The sequence below is a fragment of the Volvox carteri genome (assembly GCF_000143455.1).
Source record: "Volvox carteri f. nagariensis unplaced genomic scaffold VOLCAscaffold_47, whole genome shotgun sequence".
NCBI lineage: Eukaryota > Viridiplantae > Chlorophyta > Chlorophyceae > Chlamydomonadales > Volvocaceae > Volvox > Volvox carteri.
In genome coordinates this window covers 982745-998293 of record NW_003307590.1, presented here as the reverse complement: position 1 = coordinate 998293, position 15549 = coordinate 982745, and the positions used below count along the sequence as shown (strand labels likewise).

The following is a 15549-nucleotide window of genomic DNA, read 5'->3' as shown; positions in this document are numbered from 1 at the left end:
CCGTTACGATGGGAAGACGCGACGCGTTACGACACGCTGCGGAAAGCAGGAGTATACGTAAGGAAGGGCTTACGACAATCTAAGCTGCCAGCAGCCCAGCACAAACGTGCAGAAAGACGTGCACCGCGTGCGGTCGTGGGGAACTTACTCAGTTCGAAGCTTAGGAAGAGGAGCACAAATGCATCAACCTGGATAGCAACTGGGCAATACAGTAGGGCCGGCGACAAAGCACACCAAGTCCCGCCCTGTTGCAGGTTTGGTATTTTCTTGCATTAGCAACATATAAGAAGTTTAAGTTTAAGTTTTTCCAACCGTACGGTGGCCGCTGCCAGCTTTAGCCGACGTGCGCTATATAAGGGTGATGCCGCATTTGATCTTTCAGAGCTTGTGCTGGGATGCGCTTAGGGTTGGTCATGTAGCTCATGTTTATCAATCCGCCCGAAAAAACGATTCGTGGCGTGCCAGTAAGAACATTTTACAACTTGTCGTTCATACGTTCGTTCGGTCCGATACCGGCCAGCCGAGGTCCTATCGCCGGTCCAACTTTGACTGTCGGCAGGCCCCCCTTACTGCAGATGCAATCGTGCATGCTGCCATGTGCTGCTGTGCGGCTCCGGAGCGCGGCCGTCCAGAATCTGTCCAGCCAAGTAAATCAGCCATCAGCCAGCGTACCAAGGATCGGGGGAGCAAATTCCCAGCCATGCCTTCTTACCCGCTGGGAACAGTAGGAACCGAAGTGACCGAGCTGTAATCCATCAACCTCAGCCATGTAAAGAGGACAGAAAGTGGGTTACTGCTGTTTGCGTTACTGTTTGCTTCCGCAAGCCACATACAACCTCAAGGCAGGCTTTAACCGGCGAAAACAATTGCATGCAAACAATGACCTAACATGTGGCTCTTTAGGCTCTTGGGCCGTATGGGCTCGCATGGCCTCGTTCCACTCTCCGGGTAACAAACCACACACACACACACATACATACACAGGTATAACGCACACACGCACAAGTACAAGCATTTAGCAGTGAAACCTTTAAATAAACTTACAGCAACGACATTATTTCAGTCAACCAGCACATTCCGCTATGGGACCGCATGCATTGTACGGGCCACTGTACGGGACCCTACAGCGATTGTAGTACTCGTAACCGTACCACAAATTACCACCGCAGCGACATGCCGTCGGCAGCCGCCCCCATTCCCCTATGTCATGTCCCCCAGCCCGCGGCCCCCTCAAATTCTAGCGCCTGCATGCCTGCTGCTGCTTGCCCAAGGTCGATCCGATCCCCCGCTTGGGCCGAATCTTTGGGGGCACGAGAAGGGGCAGGTACCGAAGTCTCTACCCTAAGTACGGCTGCGCTAAGCTTACAGTGCGGCGGTAGTAGGATAGACGGCCACAGAAGGCATGTCGTACACCTGCCGTACAACTAGGATACGGTACCAATAGGCACGTCAGCTCAGCGCATGCGGATGACACGTCCGCCACCACTCCGTCACTGCTTCCTCTTAACTTCCTAAACACGGCTGATTACCTAGCTACGACCAATTAACTCCCTCTTGCCCCGCCCTAAAGTCCGCATTTGAATTCGTTTCGGTTTTTGTTCCTCCTGAGATCTAACTCCATCTACTTCCATTTATTTTGAAGGCGCCTCCATCTTGGCGATCATAGCTCATTCATCACTCCCTCTCCCTATGCGTGTTCTCCCCCCTCACCACCGGCATCCTCCGCGCTGGGGCAGCCCTAGGCAAAGCCGCGCACGTCTCCTGACAATCTCCCCGGCAATTGACTACCTCTACACGAAACACATCCATCCCGCATCCATCCGCACAGCTCACACACACACACACACATTCACACGTCCGCTGCCAGCATGTTGGTCCCCAGGGTGACCTTTTCACCGGGCTGGAAGGCGGGCAGGCCTCGGTACGGGCAGGAAGCGCAGCGGAACGCGTCGCCCAGGTAGCACTGCGCAGCCACCGTAGTCGCCGAGTCCGCCGTCCGAGAGGGCGCCGTCGCAGCGGTCGCCATTGTCATCGACGCGGCCACAGACGCGCCATCGCAGCCGTAACCCCGGTCACAGCGTCAGCACCACAGTTACAGCGCCAGCCGTCCCAATCGCCCAAACGGTCACCGCCGTAGGTCGGCCACAGCGGGGACGCAACATAGGCGGGGATGAGGAGCGGAAGACGGCAGTAGGTAGCAGAGGGGGGGGGAAAGACTAACCACGTGAACGAGTGAAGGTGCTGCCAGGGCAAGAGTGTACACCAGACGTAGAACTGACCAAAAGGCGTTCTTAAGCAGGGGGGGATAGGATGAGCGCCGTGTCTCTTATCCTCAAGATTAAACAGAGCCATGTACAAACATGGTGCGTGAGAGCGCACTGCTGCGTGTGCTTTTCATCAGGCAATATTGCACATTGCGAGAAGGGAAAAGGAATGAGGGTAGGATTGCCTGGTGGAAAGGAATGTCCTTGTCCCCCACACTCAAGTGTAGGCTGAGCACCCAATCAGCCCACCCAATCAATCCAGTCCTGGACATATCACAGTGGTCAGAGCCACAGCCTGTCACGCCAGCTTCACCCCCCCCTTGTTCCCCCCCCACCCCGGCTCTTACTTACATTACCACACGCTGACTGCGGGTTGTCCAACATGTCTGCTGTCAGCTTGACGCCTCCGCCCCCACCTGCAGCCTCCGCTTCCGCCCGGCCGCAGCTGCAGTTCTTGCAGGCCTTGCGACCCGACTGACCCACTTCACAGTCGTCTGTTGTTATCATAGCCCCGGCCAGAAACCCGGCAAGCATGCCCAGTTGTTTGGATGGTTGTCGGTGTGTGTTTGTATGTGTGTGTGACCAACCAGCAGGGGGATTTTGGGCCGTTATTCGTTAGTCAGGTCAGCGATCAAAGAGAGGGCAGAGGTGTTTTCCACGGGAAGCAAGAACAAGGAGCACAAGTCAATTAGGGTCCCATGGCCCCATGGCCAACACAACACAACAGAGCGCACAATTCCATTCCCACCCGCCCAGGTCCATGCTAAACTAACGAGGTAACCACTGCTAGGCCGCTGCTGTAAAAAAATGGCCGTCGTGATGGCGCCAGTGCACAGGAGGGAATGGGGGATGGATGGCAGGTTATAGGTGCGTGGCGATGCGAGATGAACCCCAGCATCCCCTTCGGTCGCACGTCCCTGTTGCGTGCCATCGCCACGTCCCTCACGCGGCCATTGCCGTACTCCGTACTCTTCCGTATCTTATCCCTCATCCTCCCAATCCATAATGGCCATTCACCCCATCTAGCCAACATTCAGAAACTACCCCACCGGTAACCGCTCCCATAGCTTCTCCTTCAACGCCTGTTGACACCCAAGCTACATTGCCTCTTGATTTCCCCGTCATTTCTCACCTGGTTTCGGAGCTGATGCCGCCTTCCTGTCCTCTACCGTCAACAGCTCATCCTCATCCACTAACTCATCCATGCCATCCTCCTCATCTCCGCCCAGCTTCCATACGCTGGATGGCGGGACAGTGGCGGCTGGAGCTGCCGATGCCACTGCTACTGCCGCCGCCGCTGCCGCCGCCGCTGGCCTCTTAAGCGACAATTTCGCAGACGCCCCTAAGCCCCAAGAAGGCAGCTGGGAAAAAACCTGCATTTGCAGAGGGGACCGCCGTACAGGTACGGCCTAAAACAATGATGGTGTTTCGGGGTAGTAGCCCAGTAACCAGCAAGGCGCAGAGCACGCTATGGCATTCCATGACACCATATATACACGTATATATGGTATATATGTGTTCTGATCCAAATCCTCCTCATCACAAGCGAATGCTATCAAACATTGTACTCCATCACAGCAGGTCAAACCACGTTCACAGCAAACCCCAATCGAGGACAACATATATTTCCTGGGTGGATATCTGGGCAGCCGTGCGTTGGGGATGTGAATACGTGTTCATGAGTTTGGAGTCAAGGTATCAAAGCGCCAGGAACATCTATAATGGACGCGTGCCTTTCTCATCTGGAAGGGAATTATACGGGACTCTCGTTGCCCCCAAATTCCCTGCCGCGACGTCGAGGGGGTGAGACGTTCTTACGGCCTAAGGCAGCCAAGGGCCGGAACCTAGCGCCCCTATCAGAACCGAGACTCTGTGACTTACCCAGACAGCGGGCACATTGGCCGCGCTGGAGCTCAGCCCGGTGGCATCCAGCACCTGGGTGTCCGTGAAGCCCGACAGCAGTAAATCATGCTTTAAAGCTTCCAATCTCCCGGTGTCGATAGCTCCTGGAGCATTTGAGCCCGGATGAGTAGCCTCATAAACATAGAGGCGGCCGCCCGGCGCCATCTCCCGCGCGACACGCACGAGTACATCTCGGCTGTGTGGCGAACTGCTCGCTGCCAGAACTACGTTATATTTCGAGCCACTTTGTTGGATTTGCCCTGCTGGCTGCTGTTCGCAGCAGACAAGATTGATGGATGAGAGCGATAGTGTTTCTTTTTCGAGCAGCGCCTGCAACGCAGCTCCTGGCGCGACACCGTTCGATATGAAGCAAGCTGCAGACGTCATTCGTTCCTAACGAGCAAGTTTACGCTAGGACGACTTGTGAAGTGCAATCTTTCGAAAACACTTTTTCGCCTGTTCACCGCGCTAGCTGTGAATATGGTTTACTGTAAACCACTTTCCCCTTGCCCCGTATGAGCATTGCCGCCCGAAAGGTGCACTGACGTGGGCCAGGCTTTGCACCGTCGTACAGGCGAGCACCTTGTCCGGGACAATATGTGCCTAGCCCTAAAACCCTGGGAAAAGGAGCATTTGCAATACACCGGCCGAAGGTAGTTATATCCAGCGAGACCCTCCCACAGTTCCCGGGGCTGTATGAGTTCCAAAGATTTCTTCCTGTACGTGTGTCATCCCTCAGGAGACCTCGATACGCACATCATCTTATCATCTAAAATTCCTATTTCGCTGATGGGACGGTGTTTATCTCCCTTTTAAAGAAACAACTGGGTGGAATGCTGGCTGGGATTGATGGCTATGGACAGCCCTTAATGTGCCAGGAATGCCTCAAAGGGCGCAATATGTGCTCCCTAAGACATTCAAAGACGTTTGAAGACAGCACAAGTAAACTACCTAAGATCAAACAGAGTTTCCGGCACGATGGTGATCATCGGTGTCTCTGAACACCTCGGCAACATCAGCACTACGAGCTCCAACGAGCACAACAAGCTCCAACACATCCCCTCGCACAGCATGTAGCGGTTTAGGAATACCAACAGCGCCTGCAGTTGTTGTTCACCATCAGTGCCATTAAAGGGTGGCTGAGTAATATTTTGCGTTTACGTTCACGTCAAGGAACAGTGTTTCTATTAGTTTCACAATGGATTTTGATATTAGAAGTTAAGAGCCAAGGACAGTAACGTTGCTGATAGGTTCTTAACATGTCTAATTTCAGCGTTCTGAATTAATGCCTAAAAAGTTTCCCAAGAATGCCCTCAAGGCCCCCAAGCCAAACTTTGGGACGGTACGAGTGCCGTATACATTGGGCCCCCGATCACAGACGAGGCGCAAGCTTTTATCGGCACCCTCGAGCCCAGTAGAAGTGTGCCCGAGTTCGCTGCTTCTTCCACCGTGTCCACATTTTACTCGCGAAAATGCAGGCCATCTCTGCTCGTGCTCCCCGCGTGGCGGCCAAGCCTGGTGCGTTTCAGGCTGCCTTAGGAACTCTGCAGCCGATAACTTCATCTTTCCGGCTCTTCGCTAACTTCCTTAATCTTCAATCTTCAATGACAAATATGCAGTGTGCCGCTCGGGCGCCCGCGCTCCTCTGCGCGGTGAGTGCGACCCTGTACTTATAATTCGACTTACAGTGCTCAGGGTTGTTAGAGATCTGACATTTTGCTGATGTCTAATCTTCTGTGTATCGATTTCGCAGTGGTCTGCAAGGCCTCCGCTGCTCGCGAGCAAATCGTCAAGAAGATTGCTCTGCTGAGCACTCTGCCCGCGACTCTGGCCGCCAGCCCTGCCTGGGCTTTGGTAAGTACTCCTTATAGTAGCACTGGAATATGAGGGTTCTTGTGAGTTGGTGGATATCTCGCTGACACGTCATGTCTTGTCCATCGCAGGTTGACGACCGCATGAACGGTGATGGCACTGGCCTGCCTTTCGGTGTGAACGAGCCGGTATGTTGGTGCTCACATGGTCTTGTTTTGGCATGCTACGCCAGTTTCTGACTACTTGCATGACTTCCTGTTCGGCCAGGTTCTGGGCTGGGTCCTGACTGGCGTTTTCGGTGTCATGTGGGCTTTGTGGTTCAACGGCCAGCGTGGTAAGTGGGTTACGATGTTTGCGACTGGTCCGGTGTGTGTTTGGCCGGAACAAGGCCAATGCGCAGTTGCACGGAAGTAGGATGTATCGAAGCTGGATCTCTCGGGCCTTTGTACTGGTTAGCTAGAAGTGTGATAGTGGCTTAATCCCGAACCATTAAATTTCACTCGATATCCCCATCGTCTATGTCTCGCAGACCTGGGTGACTTCGAGGACAACGACAGCGGCCTGAAGCTGTAAGCGCCTTCGCTTGTATGGCTCGGCAGCATTCCTTGGAGCTTTAATGGCTATATCTGTAGGCATTGATGCTTGGGATTGTGCACGGGTGTGGTGCAGCGGTGGCAGCGACGGTGTGTACCCTAGGCTGGGTCGGGCTGATCCGTGCGCGGAGATGCCGTAGGTGGTTGAGAAGAGAAGTTATTAGTCCATACACGGCATTTGCCTACTGCCGCTTGATATCAGTTCGGCAGCGGCATGCTTTGTCCGTCGGTAACGGTTTTTGCCGACGTGTAATGACATGACGTCTGAGCTGATTTGTGTCAGCATTCAGGAATTGAAATGTAAGCAGCTGCGTTTTGCTCCTTCTGGACTCGTACCTATCCGCACTCTACAGCTGTTAGCACTTAGCTATTCCAGTGATCCTAATAGCAAGTAACTGTTCCTTTATGCCTGACTAGCAATGGTCATTCCCTTAATCCTAGATAATCGGGAAAGGTGACAGCCTGAGGAATTGTAAGGCAATCTACCTCACGTTTCTTCTTAAGAAGGTATATATCTTCTGCAGTGTATTCTGGTCTCGCATAGGTGCACCGCAGCTACACCACCCTTGTCAAATGTCTCTAATCCCCGACAACAGCTGTTCATTCCATTCCGGAAAATGAACAGAAGTGCAGTGGGAACAGGTGTAAACAAAATCGATCGTTTAGTAGCCGCTGTATGAGATATCGGTTAACTGTCGGAATGTCATGAATCATTCATGATGAATGAGTAGCAGCGTAGTTTTACAACTCTCTCTTGCCTTGGAATTTGTTCCGCCTGATAGGGAAATGGAATGATCGTAAGTACATTCAATGTTATTTAGTGTGACAGACAAACCATCAGTAACGAGCAATTGTAGTCCTCGCTCACCAGGAACCCTACAACACAGTCTGCAATCTTTGAAGCAGCATGTTGGGTAGATGATGCAAGATTTGGCTATAGTTCACAACCGCCTGCTACACTTCGCTGAGGCAAACGCAGCCGGTGATCTGGAAGGGGCAACGGAAGGTTCGGCGCTTCTTGTAGAACTCGCTAAAAAGTGCGAAATTGAAGGCAAGAGATAGCAAGGAACCTGCGCGCTCAGCTTTCGGAACACATCGACGTGTTTCACTACGAGTTCCATCCATACTGTAATGTTATCTCACCTTTTAACCCTTAACCCTTATCTTTTTGCCTGCTGCAGATGGGGACGCACCCGAACGACTGCTGCGCTTTCTGCTGGACGTGTCCTCGCCGCCATGGCCGAAAGCGGAACACATCCGGGTGGGTCCTTGCCTTCTGTCACCTCCGACGGGCCCACCTGTCCTCTTACGCGAAAATGTCGCTCTCAGCTGAAGTACCTCCCACCCAAAATGCGACGCAACTTGTTGTAGGCTCTACTGGGAGGCTGTGTGCTTGACGTGGTGCCGCCGCTGCTGCGACTGGGGTCCGCCTCAGCCACGGCGGCCGCTACTGCAGGGGCTCTAACGGAGTGTTTGGCAGCTGGGCTGCCCGGACTGCCTGGGCCGGGACCAGCGTGTCAGGTGAAGGTTTTAGGATTTTTTGGTGTTTCTGATGGCACTTAAGGGTTTAGGGCTTCAGCGCCCGTGCGGGGCAGGGCAGTGGGGATGGCTTGCGCTTTGCTAGGGCAATGATGGGTTCGATTGACGCAGAGCAAGAAGCAAAGGGCGCGTGTTTGGCATGACATGACGTGACCAGCGCACGACACAGAGTAACCGTTCCCATCCCCCTGAATATGCTGTACCCAGCCATGCCCGGCCCCTCACCCTCCTCATTATCTTTTTTGTGCAGGCGGTATGTAATCCCCGGGAGCTGCTTATGGCTTTGTTGGAGGTGTACGACCAGCTAAAAGAGTGAGATGGTGTCGTACGGTCTAGTGCTACATTCCAAGGCATGGGATGCCTGCACGCGTTGCCCGTCTTCAGCTCTCGCTTCAGAGACTGACTTTCCGCCTCCAGGGCTTTTTCCCTTCCTCACCTTAGGGCCTTCTACTTCAGTTGACTTCCTAGTCAACCCAATTGTCCTGATTCCCGGGTCGCACACATCACACACACACACACACACACACACACACACGCGCAAACGCAAACGCAAACGCACGCTGGCAGCAACTTTCCTTTCGTCCTTGCTTCTGCTATTGACTGCAGGACTGCCTTTGACTCCCCCATGCACCTCCTGCTGCTCCGACTGCTGGGCCTTGTGCCTCGACTAGTGGCTGCCGTACAGCGCCGTCGGTTGCAGGTAGCGCTGTCGTGCCTGCCCGCCGTCGCGGATCTGGCGGCGGGGGCGGCGGCCAGGCTGGCGGCGTGCCGGCGCGTGGCCGAGGAGGCGGAGGCGGCGGCGGCGGCGGCGGCCGTAGCCCGTCGTGGTTTGGAACCTGGGCAACTTGACGAGCAACTGGAAACCACGGCGGCGGCTGAGGATATGTGGAGGCAGGCCAAGACTCAGCTCGTGGCACCGTTTGCGGTGTTTGCGGAGCAAATGCATGAGCTGGTGAGGATTGCGGCGGCGTCTTGAAGGGTTGTACTTGAAAACTTCTCCTACTTTTTCAACCTTAAAGAGTTAGCTGGTCGTGTAGCTATATATATAGCCCTACGCCCCACATGCCCCTGCCGACCTCCACTGCCGCTGAATATTTCCCGCAGGTCCTTGCAGCGGAGCTCCCACCCCTTCTTTTCAATACTACCACCACTACCACTACCATCACTTCTTCTACCAATGTCGGCGCCGCCGCCGCAGTGTCAACTGCCGTACCTCATGGTACGGAGCCACTGAGTCTTGAGCGCCGTCGCGTGGGGGCCTGGTTGTTGGCGCTGTGTGGGGCCCTATGGTCGGCTTGGGGTCCGCTGGTGCCGCTGCCGCCGCCGCCGCCGCCGCCTAGTTTGGATGGCAGCACCGCTGCCGGCGCCAGCAGCGGCAGCATGACAATGTGGTCGCATGAGGCGTGCAGCGGTACGGCGGCGCCACTTTTGAAGCTCGTGCTGGGATCGTACGTTGCCTTGGGAGCCCCCGCGCATCACGTGTCACCATCACCGTCTCACCAGCAGCAGCAGCAGCAGCAGCAGCAGGGCCAGCAGGAGTTGCCGCAGCCGCAGCTGCAACAGCCGCCGCAGCAGCGGCAGGGACAGGGTCAGGAAGCGCAGGGCGGCGCGGCATTCGGCGGCGCCGGTGGCAGCGGGGGCGGCTCTGCATCAGACTGGATGGGGCTGTGGGCCTTGGCGGCGGGTTCGGGGGATGAATGGCCCGATTTAGAGGTATCTGCCGTGTGCGTGTCATAAAGCCGAGCCGCGGAAAGGTTAACTGACAGCTTCTTTTACGCTTTGAATACCTTCAATATTAAATATTAGTAAAATATTTATAATGAATCACAGTAATTAATATATACAATGATAAAACATGATAAATGTAACGATAATAGGTGAAAAAGCGAGGATTTTATGCTCCTTCCACTTGTAATATTGAAGGGGCCGTGAATACGGGATTTGCGCTTTCCACCTCTCCTTCAGTAGAATATCCCGCAGATAGAACCCTCATCCTATCTCACGTAAGTTGTTATATTACACCCGCCTTGCTGGACAAGCTACGGCTACGACCCCTCCTCGAAACCCCCTCCCTCCCTCCCTCCCTCCCCCCCTTTGCAGATAGCCTCCGACCCCGAGCTCCCTCGCCTGGGTGCTGCGTCCCTCTTATGGCTAGCTACTGCCCCCCTCGCTGCTACAGCCGCCACTGCTACTGCACGCTACGGCGCGCGCCCTCTGGCTAGCAGAGCCGCAGACGATGGAAGCAGGCAGGGGGCCCGGGGGCCACCGGGCATCCGGTGGCCGCCCTGCCTTGAGCCATCCACACGTAACCCTCGAGGCTCGCTTAAGGTACCAGGGTGTTGCTGGGCACTACTACGTAGGGTTGGATAGCTATAGGGGGCATTGAAAGGAAGGCAGTTGCTGGTGGTTGGTGGTTGGTGATGCTACGGTTGCGGTTACAATCGCTCTTGAAACTCCTCCCAACCAACTCCTTCTCCCTCTCCCTCTCGCCCATCCCCTCCTCGCATATCTTTCCCTGCCAGGTGCTTCTGGAGGCCTGTCAGGTGCTACTGCTGTACGCCGGCCGGGAAGACAGCACCACTTTGCTGGATCGAGCACTACAGCTGCTGGCGGCGGGCAGCGCCGTGGTTGGGCGCATCGTGTCCAGCAGCGTTGCTAGTGCAGCTCCTGCTGCTGCCGCTGCCGCTACTGCTACTGCTGAGGGCGTTGAGGCTACTGCTGCTATCGTCCCTGCCGGTAGTGATAATGATGCGGATGCAGGTGCTGCTACAGCGGGGGATGTTGGTGGCTCTGAGATGGAGTCCAGGTCAGCGATGGCCGCAAAGTCCACACAGAACGCGGCCAGAGACTTGGCAGCACAAGCAGCACCAGCACAAGCACCAGCACAAGCACCAGCAACGCAAGCAGCACCAGCCCTGCCGCCGGAGCCGGGGGCGCCGGCGGCGTCGACGGCGCCAACTATCGATCAGTGGGTCGGCGTCTACAGTCGACTCGCGGGCCGTCAGGCGTCCGACCCGCTCCGCGCTTCTGAACTGTACGACATGCTGGGCGTGTACGAGCCTCATCTGGACGAGAGTGACACTGCGCTGGAGCCGCTGGCTCAGAGCCTGGCGACCGTGGCGGCGGTCAACATGGTTCACGGGGTGGTTGGGTCGGAGAGCGAGGCTCGTCGGACTCTGGCCCACGCTGCTTTGCAGGTGAGTTATGCCTTGCTGGCCCGCCATAGCTGTGCAAGTGGCTTGCTTCATGGCCATAACTAATCCATCCCTGCGAAGTCCGCACGCCTCTGTGGCTCATTACAGCATTACGGACCCTTTCCTGTCCAATTCCCCTGCCCCCGGGGGCCGTTTGCGCTTTCGTTGACGCCCGGTTCTAGGCTTAATGTCTGAGCTCGTGTCTATTTCTTGTAATTATGTTCATGTTCGCTTTCGGACATATGACGAGGTATGAGCGTCTTTGTAGCGTTTCAAATTCCCCGGTTTATGACCTGCGGGTCGTATGCTGCAGTCGCTGCTCGGCGCTCTTTCACCGCCGCTTCGGGCGCGGTGTCTGGAGAGCCTGGCGGCGGGGCCCTCCCCGGAGGTGTCAGCATTGGCGCTACAGCGGCTACAACGAGAGGTCGCTACTGCCGCCGCTGCCGCCGGCGAGGGCGTTGCGGCTGTTGGACGCAGCGATGGCGGCTATGGCGGGAGTGGAGCTGTCTTCTCCACGCCATGGGTCCTGCGGCCGGTGCTGCAGCAGCTACTGCCGCTACTTTCGGACGTCGCTGGCGCTGACGCAGCCGGTGCCGCTGCGGATGGTGCTGCAGCCGATGCCCTAACGCACCGCGCCGATGTGGCTACAGCTGCCGTCAGCGTGGTGCGTTTCCTGGCGCTCCGCAGCCAAAGTGCCACTGCGGCCGCGGCCGCCTCAACAGGCGTTGTCAATACGCCGCATGACAACGAAGCCCACCTCCGCGGCGCCGCCGCCAACGGCGGAGTGTACGGCCTGCGGAATGGTCCGCGTCGTCACGATGAGAGCGCCGCCACCGTTGCGTCGGCCGCCTCTGGCGTTGCCGCGCGCGCGGCCGTGCTGGGCGCGGTGTACGAAACCTGTGTACGACCCTTGCATGGCGCCATATCGGCGGCGTTCCGGGAGCTGCGTCGGCGGGTGCAGCTGGAGGAGGAGACCTCCGCGCCGTCCTCTCCACCACCGCATCAAGTTCCAGCGGCGATGCCGGCAACGGCGGCGGATCGGTTCGCTGCTAATGTGGCGGTTGTGAGCGACGCTGTGGCGGGCCTCACTGCCATCAGCAGGCTGCAAGAGGTTGCGGATTATGTGGCGGAGTTGTTAGGGCACCCGGCGCTGCAGGAGGGGTTCATTAGGGGTTAGTCCGGCAGTAATATAGCTAATAGGGCCATCAGCCGTGCGGCGTTTAATGTCCATCATTGGCAGGGAGGCTGCGGGGATGGTGCGCTTCCATCCAAACCCTTAGAAGCGCCTGCATTATCACCATCATCATCAGCAGCAGCTGCATCTACCCGCAGTAGAGGGCCGCACGATCCAGTTATGCTCTCTTGTTTTGCACTGGAAATCTGCTAACAAAGTTAATGTCTGGTAGAAATCCTCTCGGCTAATTTCTCGGCACAGCTTGCGTCGGACACGCGAAATTTCCATGAGGAACTCCTGTTTTTATTGCGTGGTTCGGTTACCGACAGTTACTGTGATTGGCTCCGGAACCGGAACCACACCGTTCCATGACGCCCGGAGTCGACTTGCCAGTCTCTAACACCTGTAGCCTGCAAGTCAAAACCTTGGTTGGGAAGAGGGTTGTTACGACACATATCCTATTTCTTCCAGCAGCCAGGTCCGACATCAATTGTACACAGGCATTCCCACTTCTGTAACAACCACATACACACTTCCGTGTGCAGTAGCGGTATAGCCATTGGACAATAACCCCAGTAATGCTGATGAAGTAGCCGGTTGTCCCATCAAATCGCCATCAAACGCCCACAAAACATGACAAGTGGAAGGCGGCAGTAGCAGGACCGTCGTAGACAATGCCGCGAAGACGCTTCTCATTGGTCGCGAAACGAAGTCGCGGAAGAACATCCAGATCCATCGGGAATACCTGCCCCCGGCACTGTAAAATGTGACACAGCGGGGCTCCGGCCTCCAATCCTGCTGGATCGTGTGCATCAGGCACGGTCTCGCCCCAGACTATGCTAACCCAGCTCAGAAGCCCAGCCCCGGCTCAGGCGCGGGGTCGTCCGTCGGGGTGCAAGCAGTCCGCTGTCCTCGTTGCAGCTGCCAGCAGCCCCAGCCCTGATTGGCGGGCCAAGGTGGAGTGGCTGGAGGCCAAGCGGTATCCTCGCAACCCTGAGGTGGCTGCAGCTGCTGCTAGCCTCCCTGACGGCCGGGACAGATTGCGCTGGCTACAAGAGCGAGGCTATCCAATGGGATTGTTCAACTCTGAGACCTTCCGGAAGGCGGGCCGTGCTGGGAACTTTCCCTTGGTGCAGTACTTGCTGCAGGAGTTCGTTCTCTACAACTTCACGAGGGACGCTGCTGAGGCAGCTGCTGAGGCAGGTCAGCTGGACTTCCTGAAGGCCCTTCATGCGCTATGCCAGCTGGACAGTGAGGCGTCACGGAGCTTGGCGCTGCATGCCTGCCGCAGTGGCCACCAGGCAGTGGTTGCTTGGGCCGTTCAGGAGCTGCAGTACGACGTGAGCGGCGACCCTGAGGCGCTTTCCGCGGCGGCAGAGTCCGGCAACGTTGCGCTTATGGCTTGGATCTGGGCCCGGAGCCAGCTGTCGTCTGGGAAGTGCATGGAGGGGGCCGTGAAGAGCGGCTGCAGGGAGGCACTCCAGTGGATGGAGGAACACGGGCTTCTGATGAAGGGGGTGAGCAGTGGGGGTCGGTCTCTCGCGACCTGTGTGGGGGTTTGACTGACTGAAGTTTGTGGCGGGGAGGTGCCCCAGCAAAGCTTTGCAGACTGGCACACGATGCGTGGGGGACGGCAGCCTGCCTAGATGAGCGTGCTGCCGGCTAGTCAGTCTGTTTGCCACTGTATGTTTCACCTGGCATGGACTCCACAGTAAATGGAGTGACCGCCACATATGCTCATCCTGCTGTTTATGTGCGGGAGTGTATCGGCACGAAATGGTATGTATCGGCACGAACATATTGGCTGCCTGGCATGTGATGTGTGTTTATGTAGCTGTCAGAATAACTTCACAAATCCGTAAATGTCATGACCTCCCACTCCCGCCGGCTCGCACGGCCGTGCCTTCCCTCGTGCCGCTTGCTTACAGGACTTGGGCACCATGTACTACATCGCTGCCCGCAACGAGATAAGGATTGAGTTTGCTGTTTTTTTAGCCTGCGCAGTTTATTGGTGAATGTGAAAGACGGAGGCGGGCTGCAAGTATTTGTTTCAGCGTCGGCCAAAAGGCCTGGACGACATTGCATAGAGAGCATCAGAGTGAAGGGGCCAAACAGAAGGTCCACTCCTCATCACACCGTCGATCTGGCTGACCTCAGAACAGATCGCTGCGTTCCGCAGTTTGATTCCACCTGGAGGATTGCGAGCCGCAGAAGCCAGGTCAGGAATGTAACCCCGTCCCCGGCTACAACCCCCCGTTCTGTAACAAGGAGAGCGTCAAGCGTGAAGGCCTTCGGCCCATGCCAAATTGCGCTTCACATCCTTACCACCCACACTATTGCACGGTGCACGTCCCAAGGAGCATCCCTCTGATCGCCTATTTCGGGAGGAGGGAAGCCGCATAAGACCACTTTTTGATCTCCCCCCCATACATGGTGGACACGTGTGGGTCGGCTCCACTACCGCCTAGGGTCCATCTTTGCCTCTCTGCAGGGCGTGAAGCAGGGGTGTCCCATGAGTCCCAATTTGTTCGGGTTCTTCATTGAGGTTATTGCCGACTACCTTGAAGCGAGGGATGGTATGGACGAATGGTTCAACACACGTGCACACGAATGTCCTGTCATTAATGATCGTCGGTTGCCTCTGTTGTTCTATGCAGACGACCTTACTTTGTTCGCGACCTCGTTGGCACGCCTCCAGTTCTCGCTTAAGCTGCTTATTGAGTTCTGTGCTGCTTTTGGTATGCGCTGCAACGTTCGGAAATGTGAGGCCCTTGTTGTGGCTGCTTCCGTTGATGTCGTTAAGAGGGCGTTTGAGGGGGTGAGGCTCATGCTTCCTCTCCGTACTGATGGGTCGCTTTGGCACCCACCCATGGTTGGTAGTTTACTTGTTCCTAGTCCTATTAACTGGTGTGGTCGCGTTAGGTACTTGGGTCTCTATTGGGGCCCTGCGTCCCCGTTTGCGAGTTGTGTCAACGAACTTTTGGAAGCAGGGCGACGGGCTATGTTCGGTCTTAGTAATCGGTTGGATGAGAACAGGGTGTGGGCTCCTGCCGTTCGGCTTCAAGCGTTCG

At 56.2% G+C, this 15549-nt stretch overlaps 3 protein-coding genes across 3 annotated transcripts; 2 read left to right on the top strand and 1 right to left on the bottom strand.

Moving 5' to 3' along the window:
- Positions 1-1849: 1849 nt before the first annotated feature.
- Positions 1850-4553, bottom strand: VOLCADRAFT_95892 (uncharacterized protein; the record flags this gene model as incomplete). Its single annotated transcript, XM_002954915.1, has 4 exons — positions 1850-1963; positions 2616-2758; positions 3397-3637; positions 4146-4553. The coding sequence occupies 4 exons, from the start codon at positions 4551-4553 to the stop codon at positions 1850-1852; spliced, it is 906 nt and encodes a 301-aa protein (XP_002954961.1).
- Positions 4554-5593: 1040 nt separating this feature from the next.
- On the top strand, positions 5594-6895 carry psbw (photosystem II subunit W, chloroplast precursor). The gene is made up of 6 exons (XM_002954976.1): positions 5594-5684; positions 5786-5818; positions 5920-6020; positions 6110-6166; positions 6246-6312; positions 6508-6895. The coding sequence occupies exons 1-6, from the start codon at positions 5639-5641 to the stop codon at positions 6549-6551; spliced, it is 348 nt and encodes a 115-aa protein (XP_002955022.1). The 5' UTR covers positions 5594-5638; the 3' UTR covers positions 6552-6895.
- A 597-nt stretch (positions 6896-7492) lies between these two features.
- Positions 7493-14493, top strand: VOLCADRAFT_95889 (uncharacterized protein; the record flags this gene model as incomplete). The annotated part of the gene is made up of 12 exons (XM_002954975.1): positions 7493-7577; positions 7753-7832; positions 8361-8422; positions 8717-9062; positions 9215-9521; positions 10076-10113; positions 10211-10438; positions 10633-10737; positions 11038-11307; positions 11618-12476; positions 13295-13995; positions 14407-14493. The coding sequence occupies 12 exons, from the start codon at positions 7493-7495 to the stop codon at positions 14491-14493; spliced, it is 3168 nt and encodes a 1055-aa protein (XP_002955021.1).
- Positions 14494-15549: the final 1056 nt, after the last annotated feature.